Raw genomic sequence first — 25,305 nt, forward strand, 5'->3', positions numbered from 1 at the left:
CTTTAAGTGATAGGAAAGTGGGGAAGGGAAGTGCTGTGTAGAGCAAGGCATAGTCTCTGGCTAGGGCTTCACCCCCAGGCCTGTGCCCACGGACCTAGGTGAAGACAGGCATTTTTGTTTTCCTGCACAAACGTTGCATTTCCCAAGACCACCCTGGCTGCCACGTACCATCCTGTGCCTATAAAACTCTGAGACCCTAGCAAGCAGACATAAAAGCAGCTGGACGTCAAGAGGAGCACATCAGCACAGGAACATATGGGCGGCTGAACGTTGGGAGGAATGCACCAACAGGCACCAGCAAGCTGGCAGGGCACCGACAGGCAGAACAACGTGGGGTTTGGCTGGGGCAGTTTGAGGAGAGCCCAGGCCACCGAGTAGCCCAGCTCCAGAGGAATACCATCTCCCTTCTGGCTCCCCCATCTGCTGAAAGCTACTTCCACTCAATAAAACCTTGCACTCATTCTCTAAGCCCACATGTGATCCGATTCTTCTTGTAGACCAAGGAAAGAACCCCAGTATACAGAAAGCTCTCTGTCCTTGTGACAAGGCAGGAGTCTAATTGAGCTAACATAAGCCATCTATGGATGGCTAAACTAAAAGAGCACCCTATAACACACGCCCACTGGGGCTTCAGCTGTAAACCTTCACTACTAGACACTGCTGTGGGGTTGGAGCCCCACAGCCTGCCCATCTGCATGCTCCCCTAGAGGTTTGAGCAGCAGGGTACAGAAGAAGCAAGCCACACCCCCATTGCATGTACTTGTGAGGGGGACAAGGAACTTTTCCTGTTTCAATATCATATTGTAAACCTCAAAAATACACAATAAAACTTTTAAAAATGAAAATCAAAAGGCAATTCATAAACTATGAGAGAATATTTCCAAGACATATAACAAAAAAAGTAGCATCCATAATATATTAAGAATTCTTATAACCCCCTAAGTCAACTTAATTTTTAAAAAAATGGGCATAAGAAAACATGAATCATTAATAAACCCATAAAAAGATAGTCAATATCATCAGTCATCAGGTAAATGCAAATTGGGATCACCATGATACCACCTTACCGCCACTACAATGGCTAAAGGTATTAATAGAAAGCCTGACAATACTAGGTAATGGCAAAAATGTGGAGCAACTAGAACTCTCATACTAGTGGGAATGCAGAATTGGTATAATCATTTTGGAAAACATCTTGGCAGTTTCTTATAAAGTTAAACATTTACTTTCCATAAGACCCAGAAATTCTACTATATGTGTTTACCCAAGAGAAATGAAAACATATCTGCACAAAAATGTGTACATGAATATTCATAGCCACTTCATCCATAACAGCCCCTACTGGAAACAAACCAACAGTTCATTCACAGGTAAATGGAGAAACCAGTTGTGATTTATTGATACCATGGACTACTACTCAGCAATAAACAGAAGTAAACTACTAATACATGTAACAATATGGATAAGTTTCAAAAATATTATGTTAAGTAAAAGGAGAAAACAAAGAGTACATACTTAGATTCATTATATAAAATTCTAGAAAATGGAAATATAATTTATAGTGACAGAGGAGAAACCAGTGTTTGCCTAGTGCCTGGCATGGAGGGGAACTGACTGCAAAGGAGCATGAGAGAACCTTTTGGAGGCAAAGGTAATATTCTATATGTTGATTATGGTAGTTGTTATATGGGTATATGCATATGTCAGCATGGGTGTACTTTACTGTATATAATTATTTCTCCTGTATATAAAGTATGCCTTAATGTTGATCTTTTTAATTGTCTTTGTAGATTGTAGATTTTGTCTTTGCATGTTGACATATTGAGTAGCAGTGTGCAGCCTTCCGAGCAATAGACTACAGCCATCGTCACCTAATGATAGCCTGCAGGGCAAATCTAGCCCTGTATGGCCCACAAGCTAGGAATAATTTTAGTTTTTAACATTAAAAAAGTCAAAGGAAGAATATTACTTTATGACACATGAAAATTATATAAATTTCAAATTTCAGTATCCATAAACAAAGTTTTATTGGGACATACCCATGCTTATGTATTTACATATCATCTATGACTACTTTTGCACTGTTATGGCAGAGTTGAGTACTTGTGACAGAGACTATATGGCCTAAAGTCCTAAAATGTTTACTATCTGTCCCTTTACAGAAAAAGCTTGTGACCCCTACCCTAGAGTACAGGAATTCTTCCTGTCACTTCCCATTACCAAATAATGGAATTAACCAGATTGTTCTCAATGCTTTTACTTACCTCCTGTGTTTGGGGAGGTAGATCATAGGCTTTGGAGTAATATAAGTCTAAATTCAAATCTCATTTACCACTTAACTACTACAGTTGTCCCGCTATCACCACAGAGATTGGTTTCAGGACCTCCTGCAGACACCAAAATCCATGGATATAAAAATCTGCGGACACTGAAGTCCCTTATATAAAATGGCACAGTATTTGCACTACACAGGTCCTCTTGTATACTTTAAAACATCTTTAGATTACTTATATAATACTTAATATAATGCCAACACGTCACTTCACTCATGAGGATTCAATGTAGTGTGAAGCAAATTCAAGTTTTGTTTTTTGGAACTCTAAAATTTTTTCCTGAGTATTTTCGATTCAAGGTTAGTTGAATACACGTATATGGAACTCACGGATGTGGAGGGCTGACTGTATATTTCTTTGGGCAAATTTTTTAAGCTTTCAGTTTTCTCAGATTTTTCATTTAGAAAGTAGGGGAGATGATACACACCTCAGAGGACTGCTGAAAGGATTAATGAGATAATGTAAATAAAATACATATTGTCTGGCAGTTAATAAACCCTTTATATTTCTTCATATTCTCCTTCTAAATATTTAAAAACAAGTGCTTGTCAAATGGCGAAAAAAAGAATGAGCCTGATCACCTACTAGTCAGTTTTCAAATTAGAAGGACAACCTATTACTCCCTACATTATGTTAGTTCTTATGCTGGCAGAAATTAGTTATCAAACTTCATTTACTTTTGAAAAAATCTTTTATGCCTATCTTTGTACTTACTATAAATACAATCATACAATATGTAGTTTGTGTTTGGCTTCTTTTGATTAACCTTATGTTTGTGAGATTTACAATATTGCTGTGACTATATTGTTGTGTAGAGTTGTAGTAGGTCATTCATTATCCCTGATGTATAGTACTTCACTATGAAGCTTTATTTACTTTCTTTTATTAAATGGTCATTTTCATTTTTAATAGAGATGGGGTATCACTATGTTGCCCAGGTGGTCTTGAACTCCTGAGCTTAAGCCATCTGCCCGCCTCAGCCTCCTAAAATGCTGGGATTATAGGTATGAGCCACTGCACTCAGCCTATTTACTTTTAATTATAAAATTAAAATCTCTCTCTGTAGAGACTGGGTCTTCCCATGTTGATCAGGCTAGTCTTAAACTCTCAGCCCCAAGTGATCCTCCCACCTCAGTCTCTCAAAATGTTGAGATTATAGGCATGAGCCACCATGCCCCAGCCAAATGTAAAGTTTAGCATTCTAAAATGGCTATGATGTTAAAATACCTACAGTCATGCTCCAAATGATGACATTTCTGTTAACAATGGGCCACATATATGGTGGTGGTTCTGCAAGATTATAATACCATATTTTACTGGATTGTTTCTAAGTTTAGATACACAAGTACTTCTTCTTCTGTTGCAATTACCTACAGTGGTCAGTGCAGTACCATGCCGTACAGGTTTGTAGCCCAGAAGCAACAGGCTCTACAATATAGCCTGGTGTGTGTGTAGTAGGCTATACCTCCCAGGTCTATGTAAGTACACTCTATGATGTTCACACACAATGAAATCAACTAACAACACATTTCTCAGACTGTATCCCCATTGTTAAGCAACACATCACTGTAGTCATTCATAGAATATTTTATTATGCTTGTTGAGAATGTAATTTTACTTTTTAAAAATGTATCTTCAAATTGTTTTATGTGTATGTTTAATCTCTCTAACTGATCTGTTACCTCTTTCAGATAGGGAACCTTGTCAGGTGCTTCCCTATTACCCATACAAAGTATACTCAATATATCTAATTTAATGAATACTTATCATATCTAACATAGAAAACAGTGTGATGAGATTCCTGGAGCATTCAAAGAATAAGACATAGTTACTGCTTTCAATGTGATATCAGAATCTAAGTGAAGAATAACTGAAATGCCTAAAATAATTCACAAATAATACAAAAAAATATTCATTTTATAAATATTTACTGCCAGGTAGAGGGTTGGGTGCTGAGGTTTCAATGATGAATAAAAAAGAATCCCTGGATGAACCTGAACTGGCCACATCCTCTGCTATCTGGAAAAATGAAAGAGACTTTGGCAGAGCTAAAAAGTAACTACTCATCAGAGAACATAAACTGGGGTTCTTCAACGTACCTTGAGAAGCAGATGATCAGAAGCAGAGAATTGACTACTAACCTAAGATTCTCAGAACAAAGAGATGACTACATCAAGTAGACAGATTCCACCCACGACCAAGAGAACAAAATTTCTCTATGTCACCCTCTCCTTTGCATTCCTGTCTTTACAGATTCTCTCTCATACAATTCCTGGCTCTTTCTTCCTATGTAAGAATTAGTCTCTTTAATGCCAATCCAGAAAAAGACTAATTGTTCTGCAGAGCTATTAAGCCAATTCAAGGACATGACTCCCCCATACCCTTGGATGGATTATGTCTCATTAGTCCTTTCTGGGAAAACAATAACTAGTGAAACAAACACCTAAAAAAACCCCATCAATAGGACATTCAATTGGACAATTCGAATTGACAATTCAAAATTGTCAATGAAGATTTACCTCTAACTTTGGCTGATACAGTAAATAACACAGTCCAAGCCCTGGGAGAACAACTTAGTTTCCTTAACTCAAATAGTTATAGTTAATCACTATAGCTACAGATAATACAATGGTGTTGTATTTTCTCTTGGTCAACCTAAACCATTGCTAACACTTCACACTATACCTCAATTAACATTACAGATGAAATGAACCAATCAATCTATATCTAAGCTAAAAAGAAAAAAAAAGGCAGCCGAGCTACCTAGAGAAACATTAAGACTTGTTTTCTTAGTCAGGCCTGAAAAATCTTATGTCTTGGTACTGAAGTACCAAGGCCTTCTTGTCCCTTCTTGAAATATTTCTCATTATTCTTGTTTATCTCACAGTCATTTAATGCTTATTGTCCGGTCTCAAATGCTTTTGCACAGCTATTGTCTCAGCAGATGGTTCAACAAATGATTCAAAGATAAAAAGAATATGAAATTATGCTGATTGACACTTAAACTGAAAAGCAGTTCTCTACACTGAAATCTCTTCTTCAAGGAGAATCAACAACAGAGTTGAATGTCTTGATAATTCTTAATTATATCTCCTGAGTGAAGAGAAAAAATAAGAAATGAAAATAAAAAAGTTTCTACACTCCTTGGAAAAGGCTGATTGTTCTTTAGCCACGGTAACAAGTAGCCACCAGAACGGGCTTTAAATTCATTCAATCGATAAACTTGCCTAATTGAACATGCTTTAGAAGCTAGCCAATCAATGATAGTCCTTGTTCCTGAAGTAGCCAATTAGGAACTAATCCATTCCCATAAAAGCACCCCTGAGGGCCAACCAAACAACAGTTATACCCAAGTAATCATACTTCTACAGATGACATCAGTCCAAACATGCTTTTGAACATCTGCCAGTTCCTGAAGCCATGTTTCTTTGAAACCCTACAGAAGATCAATAATTTTCTCTGCTTGTGCCCGATCCCAGTATAGCTCCGTTACAATAGTAAGTAAAAATTCAGCTTTGTCTTTTTATTTCAGATATTGAATGATGGCCTTACCATCCTTTGATACCCTTTAAGCTTCCCTTTTAATAAATGCAAAAATCTTTGGAAACTTTTTGCTTTAATGTATTTCCCTAGATAGTATAAGAATACAATTTAGGCCGGGCGCGGTGGCTCACGCCTGTAATCCCAGCACTTTGGGAGGCCGAGGCGGGTGGATCACGAGGTCAAGAGATGGAGACCATCCTGGTCAACATGGTGAAACCCCGTCTCTACTAAAAATACAAAAAATTAGCTGGGCATGGTGGCGCGTGCCTGTAATCCCAGCTACTCAGGAGGCTGAGGCAGGAGAATTGCCTGAACCCGGGAGGCGGAGGTTGCGGTGAGCCGAGATCGCGCCATTGCACTCCAGCCTGGGTAACAAGAGCGAAACTCCGTCTCAAAAAAAAAAAAAAAAAAGAATACAATTTAGATTACCTTTGTTATACTGAACTAATACGGATATTTAGCTTTAAAATTAAAAACTGATATGGTGCTAATATCTATTCTTAAAAACAGCTAAATATTTTCAATTATAGAATCATTCAGGTCAGTGTTTTTGGGGGTGAATATTCTACGGTCATAAATCAACCCAGATTTTATACTGGCAAATTTCCTGAGTAATTATTTTTATGCTTTTCAATTAAGTGCTTTCACTCAGTTATAAGACTTTTTTGTAGATGATGTGAAAATTACTCTAAATCATATCTGCAATCTCAGCAGAATTCAGAGCACAAGAAGCAATGCCCTAAGCAGAATACTTGAGAAAAGATGGCTCAGCTTCCCTGCGTCTACCTTCATCTTCATCAGCCTTGACAAGATTGAAAAAGCTCTCTTTCCCAGTGCCTCTCCACACAGGAATCGAGCATGCTGTGTGTGCCTCCAATAAGGCAGACAGTCATTTCATCTTCTGTGCATCACTGGCTTGGAGCCCAAGCATACCTAGCTAAAGAATTAATCATAAATACCAATTCAGAAAAGTATCTCCATTGGCGATCTTACAACCTAAGCTATAATAGCATAATCACGCTATGACATAACAAAAATGCAATCACGAGGCTGTTAAAAAATAATCTCAAAAATTCACCTGCTTCAACTTCCTATCTTAAGGTAACCATATTGATCAACTCTGAAAGTTAAAGTAGGTATTTTTACAACTAGGGAAAAATTCTAGGAACTACAGGCCCTCCCTTCACATCTTCTTTATCATTCTCTTTATACTTCTCCTTCAACCCCAGCTGACAGACAGAGAAACCAATTAAGATCTTGACAGAGGCAGAACAGTCACATAGAAAAAATAAACAAATCCTACTTCCAGTTAGAATCTGGTAGAATTAAATCCTGAGGAGGGAGAAGAAATGTGAAGATTAGGTAACCTGTTTAAATCTCCTGGTTGCTTAAGTCTTTCCTTTGAGACACCATCTTGGAACAGGATTTGAGTTAGCATCATGATTTAAAAAAAAAAAAAAAAAGGACATAACTACATCATTTAATGAGGGCCTACTATGTGCCAAGTATTTAAATATTATAACTACTGTGCAAAAAGGAAGCATTATCATTTTACATGCAAAGAAAATAAGACTCCAAGGAATTGAGTAACTTGCCCAAGGCTAAGCTAATTAACTTGATCAGCTCCTGGGTGGTTATCCTGAGATTCCAATTATAGTCACATTGTTACTATATGGCTACATTCTTCCCTATCTTCCTTGTCATTATTCCTTATCTAGGTTCCTTATCAGAATCAAGGTAGACTCTTAATGCTGGTTCCAAAGGTTCTGATTGCTCTACTGCCACCCTAAGAGAGTCACTGTCCCAGTAATCTACAGCTACTGATGATATTTTAAAAAAAAGACAATAATGATGAAAATAACAACACTTTAAATGAATTATTTCATCCTTATAACAACCCACAAAGTTGGTCTGGTCTTAGCCTCTTTTTACAGGTGGGAAACACAGTGCCTAGGCAGTGACTTTGCCTAAGCTGATGCAGGTGGTTGATGGTGGAAGCCAGAGCCTAAACCCTATAAATTATCTCACACTGCATCAGAGGAATGTGTCAGATCTCTCAAGTTTGTTGGGAGTGGAAAAACAGTTGAAAATCACCATTCTATAGAATAAACTAAACTCTTTATAGTCTGTTCTTTAAGCTCCTTGATGATCTTGCTACAACCTGTAATTTCTAACCTTATTTTTTAGCACTCCTTCTAATCCAAGAAATTTCTTGCTGTTTTCCATAAATACCCTGAGTTTTTCTCATTTACCTAATGCTACCCCTTTTAGCTGAAATGGCATTTTCTATGGATTTCAACAAAGCAAAATTTTATCCACTATAAAACTTCCCTCCCCACATAGAAAATCCTCTCCCACTACTGAACTTCTATAGCCCTTTGTCCTTCTCTCAGAACATTCAGAGATATTTATGTGCTGGAATGGATTCCTACTTGATTTCAGTGGGCATTGATTCCATGTGGATGCTGTGGAATGAATATCCTTCTGGGGCAATATGCCTGGCTGGAAGAAGTTGAAGATCTAATGAAACCAGAGAGAAGAGACAGCTGTAAACCTTTAGAAGTTGCCATCCTAAAAACTATGATCCTCACTAAGAGGAAAACAAAGCATCAAACTTTTTGTTTGTTTTTCTTTCTTTGAGACAAAGTCTTGCTCTGTTGCCCAGGCTGGAGTGCAGTGGCACAATATTGGCTCACTGCAACCTCTGCCTCCTGGGTTCTAACTGATTCTCCTGCCTCAGCCTCCATAGTAGCTGGAATTACAGGCACGTGCCACCATGCCCAGGTAATTTTGTATTTTGGGTAGAGACAGGGTTTCACCATGTTAGCCAGGCTGGTCTCGAACTCCTGACCTCAGGTGATCAATCCACTTCAGCCTCCCAAACTGCTGGGATTACAGGTGTGAGCCACCGCACCCAGCCCCAAACTTATTCTTGTAAAACACAGTGGTTAGGAATACAGACTCGAGCTAGTCTCCATTTTGCTGTGCAGACTTCAACAAATCACTAAGCTTCTACGCCAACTGCCTCATCTGTAAATAGCAAATGATAACAGAACCTTTCTTACTGGGCTGTTGTGAGGACTCAATCAGTTCATATACATAAAGTGTCTAGAGGAGTACATGGCTCATGATAAATATATTTGCCATTATTGTTTTTGAAACTCATATGTAGATTGAAAAAATGGCTTCAATTGCAAGAAGGGAACTGTTAGAGATCAAAAACTTTCAGAAAAAACAATTTAGGTGAAGCATATAAAATGGCTTATATATAAATCAAGCAGTACCATTTTCCTTGAAAAGTTACAGATCAAGAGAAGATATAACTGAATACTATAAAATAATAAATCAAATGATGGCAGAAATAGGTGACTATACACTTTCTAGATAAAGTACAGAGACAGTAGAAACATGGGAGTCTATCTGGGAACCTGAAGGAGATAGTTTTAGGTCAAACGAATTTAATAACTGATAGCTTCTAACTTAACAGATGAATTTAACATTAGCTATATAAACTTGCAATACAATTGTTTTCAGGAAAACAATGTTTTATGTATTGCCTGGGTTTTCTGGCTAACCCATAAAAGCCAGTTTAATGTAATATTACTCTAGTAGTAATTATAGATGATTTTAATATTAAGAGGCTATTTTAATTACCAGACTTTTAATAATAACATCTATTTTACTAGTTATGTACAACAATGGTTTTGCAACACATCATCTGTACTATAGCAATGGCAACTCATAAAATCATACATCATGAATGCAGGAAGGAATCTGAGTGATAGCTAGGGTCACTGTACTTCCTAGTTTGTCTAGCTTAGTAATGGTTTATGCTTGCCACCTTATTAACAGCTCCCTCTGTTAATTAAGTCACAGAGAGTGTTGTGACTTAGCAAAAGTCATAGAGTTAAGAAGGGACTAGAATTAGAACCCAGAAAGACTTATTCCTAGTCCAGGAGTCTTCTTATTAGACTGCACGGACTCACCAGTAGCAAGAAAATGGTGATGACTATGATGGTCAGGATTTGGGGCACCCTATGTGAGTAAAGCTCACCTTATCCCAGGGGGACTGTCTGGGGTCAAGGGCTGAGGGATTTAGGGGATCCTTGCTTGTGTATCTAAGACTGGCCTATCTCCTTTCTCATTGTCCCTACTTGTGGCTTCTTGCTCACCACCTCCCTGGTATGGGAAAGGTTATGAGGAATATAAAGAATTTTGTTCGGGATGTGTTCAGTGGGAGATATCTCTTCAACATTTAACTGGAGATGTAGAACAGGAGTCCGGACTGGAGATACCAGTCTGGAAGTCGGCAATGAAAGGGTGATATGTGAAGCTTAGGGCCGTCATCAGAGAATAGGAAGAGTTCTGCAGTAAAGACAGGGGCCTAAAGAAAGGTGAGTGGTAAGGAGATGAGAAGGGGCTCAGGGCATTGCACAACCAGCTCTAACACTGAGGGAAAGAAAAAATGAGGCCGATGACAATAAGCATGATAAACTGCAGCTACTATGACTGGAAACTTGCTATGTTCCAGACACTCTACCAAGTATTTTATATATATATATATAAATTCAATAGAATAGGAAGAGATAGATATATATATATATATCTTAGCCCTCATTGCCTCTGATGCAGGGGAAAATAAGGCTAAGAGAAGTTAAGAAACTTGACTACGGACATATAATCAGTAGCAGAGCAGAAATTCAGACGCAAATGTGACTCCAAAGACTCTGATCTTTCTACAATGCTCTGCTTACTAGAGGCTTATCTTCCCTTGTCTTTCTTTTGCCCCCTTATATGTAATGTATGGATGACAGACAGTCTGGGTTATATTTTTCTTTTGTGGAAAAAATTTATTACTATGTCTTTGTAGTCAAGATAATAACACTGAATCATGTGAATATGACTTCAGAATGAGGATACTGTCAATGATCCTTTTGGTAAGTACGTAGAGGTAAATGGCCGTATATCTGCTCGAAGCATGTTCTACTAAATGAGCAATGGAACATGTTTGCTCTTAATCTGCACTATTAGTACTATAGGTATATTCATATTACAAAGACAAAAACAACCAGGAGCTTTATTTATAAAACAAAAATGCTTATTAGGAAATTTACTATTTAATATGCTGATTGTAAGTTTTGTTATGAGGGGCATTTATTTGGGCTTGGGCTTTGCTAAGAACAAGTTTTTTCCTTGAGAATATGAATCTGTTGTGAGATACGAGATTGTGCAATTTTCATACACGTATAAAATTCAAAAACAAGTTTAACCTAAAGTAATGCAAAAGATAACAAGACTTCTGTTTTTAAAATTATATTAATAAGAAGTTTTATAAACATTACTACTTTGCTATAGCAGTTTTATATTTGTTGATATTCAGTTTCTCAGTGGTTAAAACTTATATTGTCGGATCTCCTCCCTCCAAAAAGAATCAATTAAAGCACTTTCAAAGAATGAAAGTCAGGCATAGACACAAAATTTAATTGATTCTGAAGCTAAAGAGGAAGAAGACTGTATTGTTATAAGGAAGTAAGTCTTGGGCTCTTCTCTAGATGTTTCATGCATTTCAGTCTAGGCTCCTATAGCTAAGGGAAGATTCTCAAGGGCAGGGACAACACCTTTTATTTCTTTCGTATAGTGACTAGCACAGTAGTTGGCACACTATATGTATTGCGTACTTGACAAAATCCTGATATTTACAATTCTCAACTTCATGTATTGAGAATTTGTTGTCATTCTACCCCTTAAAAGAAACATTTTGTTTCTCCCATGTGAAAACACAGATATAGCCAAGGCAAAGTTTTTCTACAACCAAACTTCCAAAATAAATTTCCCATGGAATCTGGTGCTGTTAGAATTTTAGATTTCTTAATAATCTAAGTTTCTGTAAGAAACAACAATTGCCTAAAATAGAGAATTAAATATTTCATTTAGAAATGGTTTTAATTCATTGTTTACCAATTACATTAACAAATACCTTGTTGGAATTCAATAGAATAGGGCTATTGAATTTAAGGGCTAGAGAAGTCTCATTTTTCTTTTCCCACTGGGATATTTTATAGCAGAAAAAATATTTATATACTCCATATGTATATAATCATCGTAATAAAAGGGAAAACTATAATAGTAAAACGAAAGAGGTTATTGTTGTTTTTAATCAAATGAGTAAAATAGTGGATTATAAGAATGAGATTTGAATAGTAAAAGACTTATTTATATTTGCAATCACCCATCTAATTATGGTCTTTTTTTTCTCCCCCTTCAGTTTTTCTAGGGACAATCTTTTTGCATCTTGTAGGATACGTCATCCAACAAGATGACATGTTTTTGCTTTTGCTTTTTCATAAAGGATGTATATTTAGGATTTCTAACACAAAGGGGAACAACTAGTAGAGGCCTTAAATTAAATAGGGAAACAAACCAAGATGTACTGCTGTTCCTTCTTTGCCTAAGAGACTGTGAGTATGCTTGTTTAATTAATAGTTTTCTTTGTGCTTTCTCAGGTTTATTATGCTGTCAAGGTACTAGTCTTTGAGGAAGACTGTAGGACGTAAGGCAAACAGACAGCAAACCCTGAAGATGATAGTAAGATTCCCTTCTTTACATTGTGAAAGGAAGGTCAACAATACCCATCCTAACTTGGAATCCCATATTATGCTTTTGAGTTCATAAATTAACAGGCTTTGAGCAGTCAATGAAGCAACCAAATAAGTAAATATGATGGCTGGGAAAATCACTTCCTAGAGAGAAAGAACCCAAGAAACATGTCTAAGTTTGTAGAGGAAAGTACGCTCTGCTTCTATGAAATCAAAGCTGTGGGTTCAATGTGCTATTTTGACATAGATAAAAAATTATATTTCTAAAACCAACAACTGTGGCCTTAAGCACAGCTGGTAGTCTCATAAATACTGACTGATGGTATAAAAGGTATAATGGATTAAGATGGTTAACAAGGTACCAACCTATCCTTACTGTTGAAGAAAATAAACTCAAAAAGCAATGTGATAGGTGGTGTGTCAGATATGAATGTCTCTTAGCACATTACTCTGGTCTTGAGATGGTCTAGCTACTCTACTTGCTCTTGGGGACTGGGCAAGAACATGAAGAGGGTTTAATCCATCACATTTTCTGACTGTGGTTCGATGGCCTAAACATCACATAACAAAACCACATTTGATAGCTTCCTTCTAATTGTAAGACACATAATAAATACCCCCAAACAATGTAATTTGTGACATATAAGGAGGTTTTCTTAAATTTAAAAAATCATTTCAAAAAACATAGTGTGTGCCAAGGGCAAAATAAAAAACTAACTCAACCATTCCAACGCCAAAGAATTTCAAATTTGACTTTTTACTTTTCATTTGAAGTAAGAAATACCCATTCAGCTACCAGACCAAAATTAGAGAGATGATATACTCTGAAAAAAACAAAATTCTTATACTAACATCTAAAATTTAAAAGTTTTATTTTTAAAACTCCTTATTAAGGAAAACTTTAAACATATACAAAAAGCAGAATAGTATAAATTAACCCTACTCACTCTGAGGAACCATCATCACTCAGCTTCATCTATTACCAATTCATGACCAATTTTACCCCTACGCTTCCACTTCCCCAGAAATCAGTTATTTCATCTCTAAACATTTCAGTAAAACCTTACAATTTTAACTAATCATTGTTAGAAGTTGTGGGGTTCTGTGTTTCATTTTTAATTGCTTTTGTTTTGGATACCTATATCAGTGAAAGAGAGGAAACTGGTGTTTATTGAAGGCAAGGAGAATAAAAATCTAGATTTTTAAAAAATTTTTTCTGTGATTTCTCGTACCTTGATACAGTTATAAAAGTTTCTCTTCCTTCCACTGAAGAAGATGGAGCTGGCAAGATGTAGTCATTCAGTTTTAACAAGCATTAATTGAGCACTAGGGACAGGGCTGGGTGTTGGAGATACAAAAATGAATAAAACAAAGATCCTATCTCGGAAATGGGCAAGACAGACACAATAAATATTATAGATAATGTCGATATAATATGGAAAATGCTTGGATAATGGTATTCACAGGGTACTTTGGGAAATAGAGAATAAGGCAATTCAGAGGAAATCAGATATTCAAGAAAAGCTTCCAGGAAGAAATGATATCTGAGTAAATGCAAAAGTGCTGCAAATTATTGTTATTATGTCATTATAATAAGTGCAATATGAAGTTTCCTTCAAATAAATTTCCTTCATTTAGTGAGCTGGGGAATTAGCAGAGAGGCTCCTCAAAGAGTATTAGTCTGTGAAGTGCACAAAACACCAATAATGAAGAAAAACAGCCTCTATATCATTCCCTGTAGGGAATACCAAAGGGAAAGGCATAGTCTCAACCCTCAAGGAGATAGGAATGTAGATGGGGAGAAATTCAGCATGCGTTGGAAAGCTGTGCTGTAGAATATCCAATCAAATTAGAGAGTTTAGGGATGAGAAGAGTGGCATGAACTGAAGTATTTGAGTAAGATCTTGGACCAAGGTTTTCAATATAAATTTAATGTGGATCAAAAAAAGAAACCAATCTAGTGAAGAATATTAAAAGGTTTAAGTTTTAAGTGGTCAAAGATTCTTTGTCTTTAAGGAGTTATTTCTTCATTCTGTTCGTCTTTGGATTACTGAAGCAAGGTGGGGGAAGGTCAAGATCTTTTACCTAAACCTTAAAGAGGTGTGTGTATGTGTGTGCACGCGCATGTGCGTGTGTGTGCTTATGTGTATGCTAGCATCAGAACATGTAGATTTGATCTGAGAATTTACAACCTGATTCTAAGCTATTCCATTAGAATAATGCACAATGTCAGGCTGCAAATGCAAAGGTCTACTCTGGCAGTTATCTGGTTCTTGGGGGAAAAACGAAAAGCAAAGCCCATAAAAATTAAAGTTATAAAAGACACATAAGAAAATTCAATGAACAGTATAGTTTCTAGTTGTCATTCTGAAATCAGTGGCACACCATTTATAGTATTATCTTTAATAACAACAACAATAGCACCAGCTAATACTTATATAGCATCTACTATAAAACGCTTTATGTAAGTAACTCATTGAATCCTCAAAGTAGCTTATCTTACCTCTCCCATTTTACAGAGGGGGAAACAGATACACAGAGAGACTAATAATTACTGTTTTCTCAATTATAGTTATTCTACTTTAGATCTGAGGTTAATATATACTGAAATCTATTTTTAATAAACTAGAAAAATTACTTATATCCTTCATTGACTTAAGTGAAATGCTGCATGATAATATGTTGGCACAGAACCATAAACATAAATGTCAAATAATCCATGAGGCTAAGAGGTAGAGTTGGAAACAGGAATATGCTCCAGCAATGGCTTGTTCATCAACAGACCAAACACCGGTCTCTGAATATTTCCCCTGGGATTGTAGAATGCATCTTTTTCACAACAGTTATATAGAGAACAGCATCAAACATATATGACAATAAATGGCCATATAATATACAGCAATAAAAGTGGCAATTTGCTATAGGTTTTGTCCCTACTGAAAAGTAGAAAAAGATTACTCCCCGGGTAGACTTATTTGCTTTTTCTTTCAAGCTCTGAAAACACTTCATATATAGCTAAACCCAGTACTTACATTATAGTACATAATAATTATTTGTTCATGCAGTGGTCTTCCCTCTATACTATTAAACCTTGAGTACAGAGTCTGAACTTAATCCTCCTGGGATTTAAAAGCCATCCCTACTCTAGTAGCATGAAGGTTTACTGGATGAATAATTATTTGATAGGTGACTTTCAGTAAAATCTAAGGCACTATAAAGCGTAATAGACAAGTTAAAAATGTCAAGTTGTAAGGGCATTGTTATTTTAAGAATAGATGCTAATTTCCCTTATCTTTAAGGCCTTTTCGACACCAGCCCTAATCAACGTTCTTAACCTTACCTTGTCTGTTAGACCCTGTACATGAATTATTTTATCTTGCACAAGCCCTGTGCTTTCTCACCTCTGTGTTTTAACTCAGTAATCTCCAAAAAGTTCTCGATTATGCAGCTCTCTCAGCATAAAATATTTGGTATACTTATTTAACATTGTGCTAAAATATATTTATTACTAAGCAAACACAAAAATAGAGGAAAATAGTTATTTTAAACAAATGAAGTTTTAATCTTTTCTTCCTCCACACGGTGCACTGCTTTGTATGTATCCCACTTTGAAAATTACCGATTTAGATCAAAAGAACAAATCTCATAGCATTTTGTGATAATTCAATGAATCAATACATATAAAGCATTTATAATGCTTCTGGGCACACAGGAAACACTATAGATGCCAACTAATTCCATCACCATCATTATCATCAATGCCGTTTCTTTTGAATGGAATAATGTATACATATCTACCTTTTAGTCTCATTCCTATATGCCAAACTCCTGGAAAGCCAAATGATAAATGTTATCTCTTCAAAGAATTATTTGAATTGATCTCTTAAGGGATTAGGACTTACCTCACTGTAGAAGGTACCATATCTACAAAGTTTAGCAAGAAGCCATGTCCAGGAAACCAAAATAAAACCAGAACCATTGGTAAAAATTAAAGGTGGGTTTATGGAAAATGATGCAAATGCAAAGAGGTGTGATTATTAACCCCATGAGAAAAAGATATACAAAAAAAGTAAAAATAGTCATAGTGAAATTATCTGACTCTGTAATAAAAAATGTTTACATGGACCTAATAATATAAATATTGATGACTAACAAAAAATTGTTTATTGGTTTTAAGAAAATAAAATCAATATGAAGATGTTCAGTTGATTTTTAAAATGGCAAAACATGTCATTTGTTTTTAGATTTCCATAGTTGTACTTTTGCAGCAGTCTGAGCATAAAAGAGATTTCAGTAAGTTTTAACTCTTACCTGTAACACAGCAGCAAATAAATACACTACTATGAAGATTATTGTTAAAGAAGTATGACCACTCTTCATCAGATGAATAGTGTAGAGGAAAATTAAATGTCCAGGAATCACTAAAAGCAGCAGAACTTGGGCAGACTTATTATTTACTCCTGTAATGTAAAATGTAAAAGTAATTAAACAAAATTATATTTTGGTTAAAGGTCATAGTTATTAAAATTTGAAAATTACTTTCTAGTTACTATACTTCATACTATCACATGAAATTTGATGGCCAAAAATAAATTTCAAGTCGTTACAATGCATTTCATTCTCTGAAATTTCCACTATATACGTTAATTAAATGAAAGGTGGTTGATAAAAACTTGCTATGAAGAACATCAGTCAGACTTTAATATCTATTATAAAAACAGAGGGAAGACAAAAGAGAAAATGTAAAGTTCTTAAAGTACAAGAATGTTTTAATTTTATTAATTTCTTTAGACTTCTATCACTGATATTAAAAGAGTAACCATTTCTGATCTTCATTCAAAGGTCAATAATCGCCAGGCACAGTGGCTCACACCTGTAATCCCAGAGCTTTAGGAAGCCAAGGTGGGAGGATTACTAGAGGCTAGGAGTTCAAGACCAGCTTGGGCAACATAGTGAGACCTCATCTCTACAAAAAATAAAAATAAAAATTAGCCAAGGAAGGTGGCATGTGTCTGTAGTCCCAGCTACTCAGAAGGCTGAGGTGGGAGGATGAGCTGAGCCCAGAAGTTTGAGGTGCAGTGAGCTGCGATGGTGCTGCTACTCTCCAGCCTGGGCAACAGAGCAAGCCCCATCTCAACAACAAAAAATTTTTAAATCAAAAGTCAATAATCACACTTATTTTCATCAGGGAAAAATGTGACAAGAATTTTGAGGTTTCAAATTGTAGTCTCTGTGTTTTGGTAATCATGTGCCTTTGTTTTTCGTAGTCACATAAATAATGCACTGTTCCTTGAAACTGAGGTTGCCTCTTCTCATCTGGTTTGTTTAAGATCAAATGCCTACATTTAAAAAGGCCAAAATAATAATATAGGAAAGATAGTACATCTGCAAAATCACCTGGCAATGATTTTTTTGTCTGTCTTTCATGACAAATAAGCAAGATATCCCAGAAAGAGACATCAAAGAGAAACATTATATAAAGATCCTCAGCAACTGCACAATTGATACACAAGCCTTTTCATTCACTGAGATTAGCTCTCAGAAATAGGAAAGTTGTGCAACTCTCAAAAAATACATATTCAATAAATGTTCCCTGCCTATAATCTTACAGAGCAACAGCCCTTGATCTAAAATATGCAACAATCCACAGGCACATACCTGGACCAAAGAAAGTTCTAAATGGATAGTAACAGCCTTTGAGTTCATCAGGCAGTTCTCCTGGAATGCTATGTAAATGGAGGTAGGTAGAAATCCTGCTAGCCTGAATGGCCACCAAATTACCACCAATACCTGAAACACAAGGGAAAACAAAGTAGTAATCCTCATATTTTAAACAAGTTGCATAAATTCAACCAAAAGCAAGCCTCTTCATTTAACATTCTGGGCCAATAAAATGAAATAAAGAGTTCTTCTGAAATGTGGATTAATTTAATGTTGAAGTGGACATTCCAAAGGCATAAAATTATTATATTAGATTAATTCATTATTTTTTCAAACTTGACTGTCTAGTATGAAAACAGACCAGAGCAGGTAATTTTTCTTTTTTTGAGATGGAGTTTCACTCTTGTTACCCAGGCGGCAGTGCAACAGCGCGATCTCGGCTCACTGCAACCTCCGCCTCCTGAGTTCAAGCAATTCTTTTACCTCAGCCGCCCAAGTAGCTGGGACTACAGGCACACGCCACCATGCCCAGCTAATTTTTGTATTTTTAGTAGAGACGGGGTTTCACCTTGTTGACCAGGATGGTCTCGATCTCTTGACCTCGTGATCCACCTGCCTCAGCCTCCCAAAGTGCTGGGATTATAGGCGTGAGCCACCTCACCCAGCCCCAGAGCAGGTAATTTTTAAAAATCATTATCAAAACCAAGATATAAAATGAGGTACTAAGATCCTTCATGTTTATCACCTTAATGACAGGGAAGATAAGCTAGACTTACACAAATAGACAAGGCTAGAAATTTTTCTTCTCAGCTTACTAAAGAAATTGGTACAGAGTCACTGGAAAAAGTACTCATTTCCCTCTCGTATACTCTGAGGCAGAAGAGTTGATGCCAGGATGTGGAATGAATTCCAAAGAGTGGTAAGCCCAAGGTAAGACAGGATACTCAAACTGTTTCTCCTTTTGCAGAGTATGGGAGAAAAAAGTTGAGTCATAAAACTGAGTAAGAAGAAAACTGAAAATTTCAAATTCTCAACTGCTGAGTGTAGGACTGCCTAAAATTGAGGAAAGTACAAGAGAATCTCAAGCCCCACCCCATGCCTTTCACTAAGAAACATCAGCAACTGTTGGGAGAAGAGCAAGAGCTCAGAGAGTTAAGCCTTCCAGGCTGCAGGCATTCAGCCCTCCAGGCTTCGCACTAAGCACAGGGTAGCAAGCTGATAAAGAAAGTTGAGGTTAATGCTGTGCTGAGGGTGATGATGATAACCACAAAAAACAAACCCAGTTCAACTGCTGACTAGATTGACTCAATCCTCCATCCTGATGATCTAGCAAGAGAAAAGAACTCCCATTTCCAAGCATAAATAATATTTATCTCAATCTCCAATGGTCTTGTATATATAATGTCCAGCATTCAATATAAAAATTTTAAGACAATAAAAAGCAATGAAGAATAGAAACCATTGAAGGAGTTAAGAAGTCATCAGAGCCAGACCCAGACATGAATCAGGTATTGAAAACATCCAACAAGGAATTTTAAATAATTATAATTAACATCTTAAAGGATCTAGTGGAAAAGGTTTATAATATATACATATTAAAAGACAGAGACATAAATCAAAAGTAAAACTATGGAAAAAGATATATCATGCAAACACTAAAGAAAAGAAAGCTAAAGTGACTATATATCGGGGGAAAAAAAGGCATTCTAACACAGAATATTACCAAGGATAAACATGGACATCGAATAAGGTTTAAGAAGGTGAAGTGTGCTGAGTGCGGTGGCTCACGCCTGTAATCCCACCACTTTGCGAGGCCAAGACGGGTGGATCACGAGGTCCAGGAGATCAAGACCATCCTGGCCAACATGGTGAAACCCCGTTTCTACTAACAAAAAATACAAAAATTAGCTGGGTGTGGTGGTGCGTGCCTGTAATCCCAGCTACTAGAGAAGCTGAGGCAGGAGAATCACTTGAACCCAGGAGGCGGAGGTTGCAGTGAGCTGAGATCGCACCACTGCACTCCAGCCTGGTGACAGAGCGAGATTCCATCTCAAAAAAATAAAAACAAAAAAAATAAGGCCAAGTCTTCAAAATACATCAAGCAAAAATGGATAAATCTGAGAGAAAAACTAGACGTCTGTTTTTATACAAAAACTTCACCAATCTCTCTCATTATTTGGCTACCCATATAGTAAGTCCTCATTTAATGTCATTGATAGGTCCTTGGGAACAGACTATAAGTGAAATGACATACAGCAAGTCCTAGAATACCATCATTCAATGTCGTTATATTACAACACTGATGAGGAAAAAAGTTGGTTTTGTTATATATTGTTTCACTTAAAGCCACAGGTTTAACAACCTATTAATGATGTTAAGTCAGGACTTACTATATCTTAAAAATCAACAATGATATAGAAGACTTTAATAATACTATCAGCCAATTTAATGTAAATTACATTGATGGAACATACAACCCAACAGCAGCAGAATACTTTCACTCATGCACCCATGGAACATTAATGAAGGTACACCATATTACAAGCCATAAGACAAGTCTCAATAAATTAGAAATGATTGGAACATGTGAAGTATGCTCTCTTTCCATAACGGAAAAATAAGACATCTGAGGGTTCCCTCAAATATCTGGAAAGCAAACAATACATTTCTAAATAACCCATAGTTCAAAGAATAAAACACAAGGAAATTAGGAAAGTATTTTGCATTTACTACAAATGACAACACAACATATTGAGATATGTGGGAGGCATATAAGGCGGTACTTAGCAATTCATAGAATTATTTCTATTAGGAAAGAAGAAAGCTTTCCTATCAATGATCTAAGGTCCACATCTTAAGAACCAAGAAGAAAAAAAACTACACCAAAAGAAAGCATAAGGAGTAATATAAGAACAGAAATCTATGAACTAGAGAATAAAAATAGAGAAAAATAAGTGAAACAAAAAGGTGGTTCTTTGAATAGATAAAGAGAAGACACAAATTTCAAGACCAAGAATGAAAGAGAAGTCATCCCGACAGACAGCGCATGCATTAAAAGGATAATATAGGAATATAATAAACTTTTAAAATACTAAACAATTAGCAAATCAAATCCAACAAAATATTAAATGTATCATAACCAAATTTCATTTATCCTAGGAATGCAAGACTGATTTAATAGCTGGAAAGAAACAAATGCAATTTGGCATATTAACAAATGAATGTAGGAAAAATAATATAATTGTATGAATAAATGCAGAATAATTTATAAAATTTTATATTTATGATTAAGAACTCTTAGCAAACCAGGAATCAAGTAGGACTTCTTTTACTTGATAAACACATACACACACAACCTGAGCTATGACAAAGGAGAAACTGCAGATCAATAAATGGTGCTATAGACTTTTAATAAGTAGTGCTAACATAATTAATATCCCAAAAACCTATGCAATTTGATCCCCACTCTCATATCATGCACAAAAATAAATCCCACGTCAACTAAAGACATCATTCAAAAGAAAAACTTATTAAGTTTTACAAGATGATACAGAATGGACGAAAAGGACTTTAACAAAATAGAGAAATTACACACTATAAAGGAAAAAGTTGACAAATCTGACTACAGTGTAATTAAAACCTTCTGTTCATCAAAAGACACTGCAGACAAAGTGGAAAGACAAGCCACAGAGTGGGAGAATTTTTTTTCAATGCATACAGTTGTCAAAGGACAACTATCCAGAATATATAAAGAACTCCTAATGTTGAGAGAATCAGTAATTACAGAAATGCAAATAAAAGTCAAATATGTATCATTTCACAGTCATGATATTGGCAAAAACCTTTAGCCTAAATACATCAACTATTTATAACGACGTGGAGCAATGAGAACTCTTACAGCAAGAGTGTCAATTGTTATAATCCCTTTTGAAAACATTTTGGCATTGTGTAATAAAGTTGTTGAGGCCAAATGCAGTGGCTCACACCTGTAATCTCAGCACTTTGGGAAGCTGAGGCAGGAAGATTACTTGAGCACAGGAGTTTGAGACCAGCCTGGGCAATACAGTGAGACCTTGTCTCTACTAAAAATAAAAAAATTAACTGGGCATGGTGGTGCACACCTGTAGTTGCAGCTACTCAGAAGGCGGAGGCAGGAGGATGCCTTGAGCCCAAGAGACTGAGTAAGTCATGGTCATGCCACTGCACTCCAGTCTGGGTGACAGAGTAAGATCCTGTCATATGTAAGTAAGTAAGTAAATAAATAAATAAAGTTGTTGATAGGCATCCCCTACAATCTAGCAATTCCACTCTTAGATAAATACTCAAAGAAATGCCTACATAGGTATGACAGGTGGAAGAATGGGCTCTGAAAGAAGTATGAAATCAAGAGAACTTGGCAACTTAAATTTATGAAGGACTCCGTTTAAATGACAGTGAATACACTGGTGAAGAAGATTTTTGAACAAGAATTAGAGAACAATTGCAACAGGATGTCGGAACCAGGTGCGGAAAGTTGAAAGCTTTGATAATATCAGAGAGAATTAGAAGGCAGCAATTTGCCAGCCAGGTCTATTACCTACTGTTGATCCAAGTTACCTGGAAGCAAAATAGATTTCCCTCCAAAAAAACTGTGATGAAACTAACTTGTTTTTGTTTTGTCTTTATAATAGGATTATCTGGCCTGTGCTAGATTTTTGTTTAATAATTTATGATGTAATGTTTAGGATCCAGTTTCTTACTATGAAAAACTCAGCCCTAGCAGCCTCCAAATTTAACCTTGTGTATACATAAGTATTATACTCAGAAATATGGATTGATTTTGTTCAAAGATATTTAGGTCAACATTACCTATATGTCACCTATATATCGCCTAATACCTAGTGAAGTTTTGGCATTCACTGTATTCTAATAATGCTAATTTGTTATTGTGGAATAAGAATTTAACATTTTTTAATTGCAGAAAAAATGTAAGTACAGAAACAGGAAAAGCATGAGCTTTCCCCCTTCTGAGAGGTTGACCAATTTTTGTGCCAGTTCACAAAAAATAAAGCAATTTAAACATTATAGTTTTAAGGCTGAAATGATAATGTCTTGATCCTAAACAAAACGTAGCTTCATGATTTCCTCATCACATCTCATTTAGTAAATAAAAAATTCATTAAAGCAAATGCTTAAGATAATTTAAAATGCAGTTCATCATAAAAATGTTTAAAATATGTATCCCAGGGAGTTCTGAAAAAATTTCTAAAGGAAAATAAATTTCTTTTAAAATGTGTTTAAAAGTTATATGGCCTAGATAGAATAATTAAGGCACATAAATGCAGAGCTGTGTTCTCTGTAACATTCTGACTGTGGCTCAAATCATGTGGGTTTGAAAACTGCCTCAGTCACTTACTATGTCTTCACTAATATTTAACTTCTTGGAGCTTCCATTTTCTAATCTGAAAATAAGGATAATATCTACCTCATAAGGATGTTGAAAGAATTAAGTAAAACAATGCATATGAATTTCATGTATGTGAAAGATGCTTAGCACAGTTTCTGAACATGGCAAAGGCTTAAAAAATGTTGACTATTATTATTATCAATAACAATAAATTTATGTAAATAATGTGATTCAGACTTGGCATTTTCTTAATTGTAGGTCCTAACATTTTCTGGAAAATTCCTTGGTCAGAGAATGTCCAGGAACTGTGTTGCTTTTCAATTCACAAACTATTTTGTATTAAATATATATATATATGAGAAAGAGAATAAATCACTTGGTGCCCATTCTATCTATCTATCTATCTATCTATTTATGTATTCATTTATAATTTTAGAGACAGGGTCTTGTTCTGTCTCACAGGCTGAAGTGCAGTTATGCCATTATGACTCACTGCAACATGGACCTCTTGAGCTCAAGTGATCCTCCTGCCTTACCCCCTGTGTAGCTGGGACTACAGATATGTACCACCATGCTCAGTTAATTAAAAACAAAAAAAAAATTTTTTTTTTTTTTTTTTTTTTTTTGTAGAGATGGGGGTCTCACTATGTTTCCCAGGCTGGTCTTGAACTCCTGGGCTCAAGTGATCCTCCTGCCTAGGCTGCTCAAAGCACTGGGATTTGAGCATGAGCCAGCAAGCTTGGCTAGCACCCATATTTTAAATAATCACTTAAACTGCCTTCTGTTTACTCAGTGAATTTTCCACTAGAAGTTACAGGTGACTATCTTTTTAAAGCCTGGATTTTCTAAATCTCAGCTCACTTTCTAAAGTAAAGAATAGAGGCTGGTCCAATGGTAGTGGGTGATCAGAACCTATTCACATTAGTGTTGCGAACATTGGTATACGACCATCCACTGCTAAACTTGATGACATTAAAAAATAAACAAACAAAGAATTAAAAAGAACATTGAATAATTAGCATGCACTGATACTCATCTGATAATAGCATATAAACAAGGTCAGTAGCTTATACCTTTAAGTGAAGATAAATGAAAATGTCTCAGAAATTGAAAGGGGCAAGAGTATTTATACTTACTACATAATGCAAGCATTTTCACAAAGAGTTATTGGGTAAACCAATAATGGGTAAACTAGTAAAAAACAGCTTTGTAATCTTTCTCTTCACAGTCACTCAAAAGGAAAAGAATCTAATATCAAAAATGATACTTAGTGCAAAGCAGATTACACTCAGATACGTTTTTTAATGATGGATATTTTCCATAGGAATACATAAATTGCATTCCTCTTCAGTTACTCTGGGGATTTTCTTGGGGGTAATGTTCTATGTGGTATTTTATTGGATATGGAATGCTTCAATGCAAACACAGAAAGTTTCTGCTATTAAGCCAAAGTACATATGTTCCACAACTGCAACTTCCGTTGAATTGAGTTTGAAACAAAAAGCTACTAATGATTAATTGTAGCTCTTTTCTAAAACCCACAAATTTGTTGGTAAAACTTTATAAAACTTTTATCATTTCTTTGTCACCGTGTAACAGACTAAAATAATAATAATAAATATAAATAAACTCTTATAAATAATCACCATATCACCTTATCACACTGTAGTCCAGGAAACACGGACATAACTGATGATATAATTGTAACAAACTAAAAAGAAAATGAATGAGAGACTTTATAAAGACACTGATATCATTTTCCCAAATAAGGCGAATAAAATTTAAG

The 25,305-nt window shown here is 35.8% G+C and overlaps 1 protein-coding gene across 5 annotated transcripts in view; it reads right to left on the reverse strand.

Annotated features, from left to right (window-relative positions):
• The window catches only part of SLC41A2 (solute carrier family 41 member 2), a 175,136-nt gene that overhangs the window by 30,502 nt on the left and 119,329 nt on the right, over window positions 1-25,305 (reverse strand). For all 5 annotated transcript variants that reach the window (XM_032299938.1, XM_032299910.1, XM_032299901.1 and 2 more), the window contains exons 9-10: window positions 18,131-18,262; window positions 16,784-16,932 (exon numbers count right to left, since the gene is read on the reverse strand). In XM_032299938.1, the coding sequence (XP_032155829.1) occupies window positions 16,784-16,932; window positions 18,131-18,262 (281 nt within the window). The remainder of the gene's footprint in view (window positions 1-16,783; window positions 16,933-18,130; window positions 18,263-25,305) is intronic.

The sequence above is a fragment of the Sapajus apella genome, unplaced genomic scaffold (genome assembly GCF_009761245.1).
Source record: "Sapajus apella isolate SASKATOON/1434 unplaced genomic scaffold, GSC_monkey_1.0 scaffold2, whole genome shotgun sequence".
NCBI classification, from domain to species: Eukaryota; Metazoa; Chordata; class Mammalia; order Primates; family Cebidae; genus Sapajus; species Sapajus apella.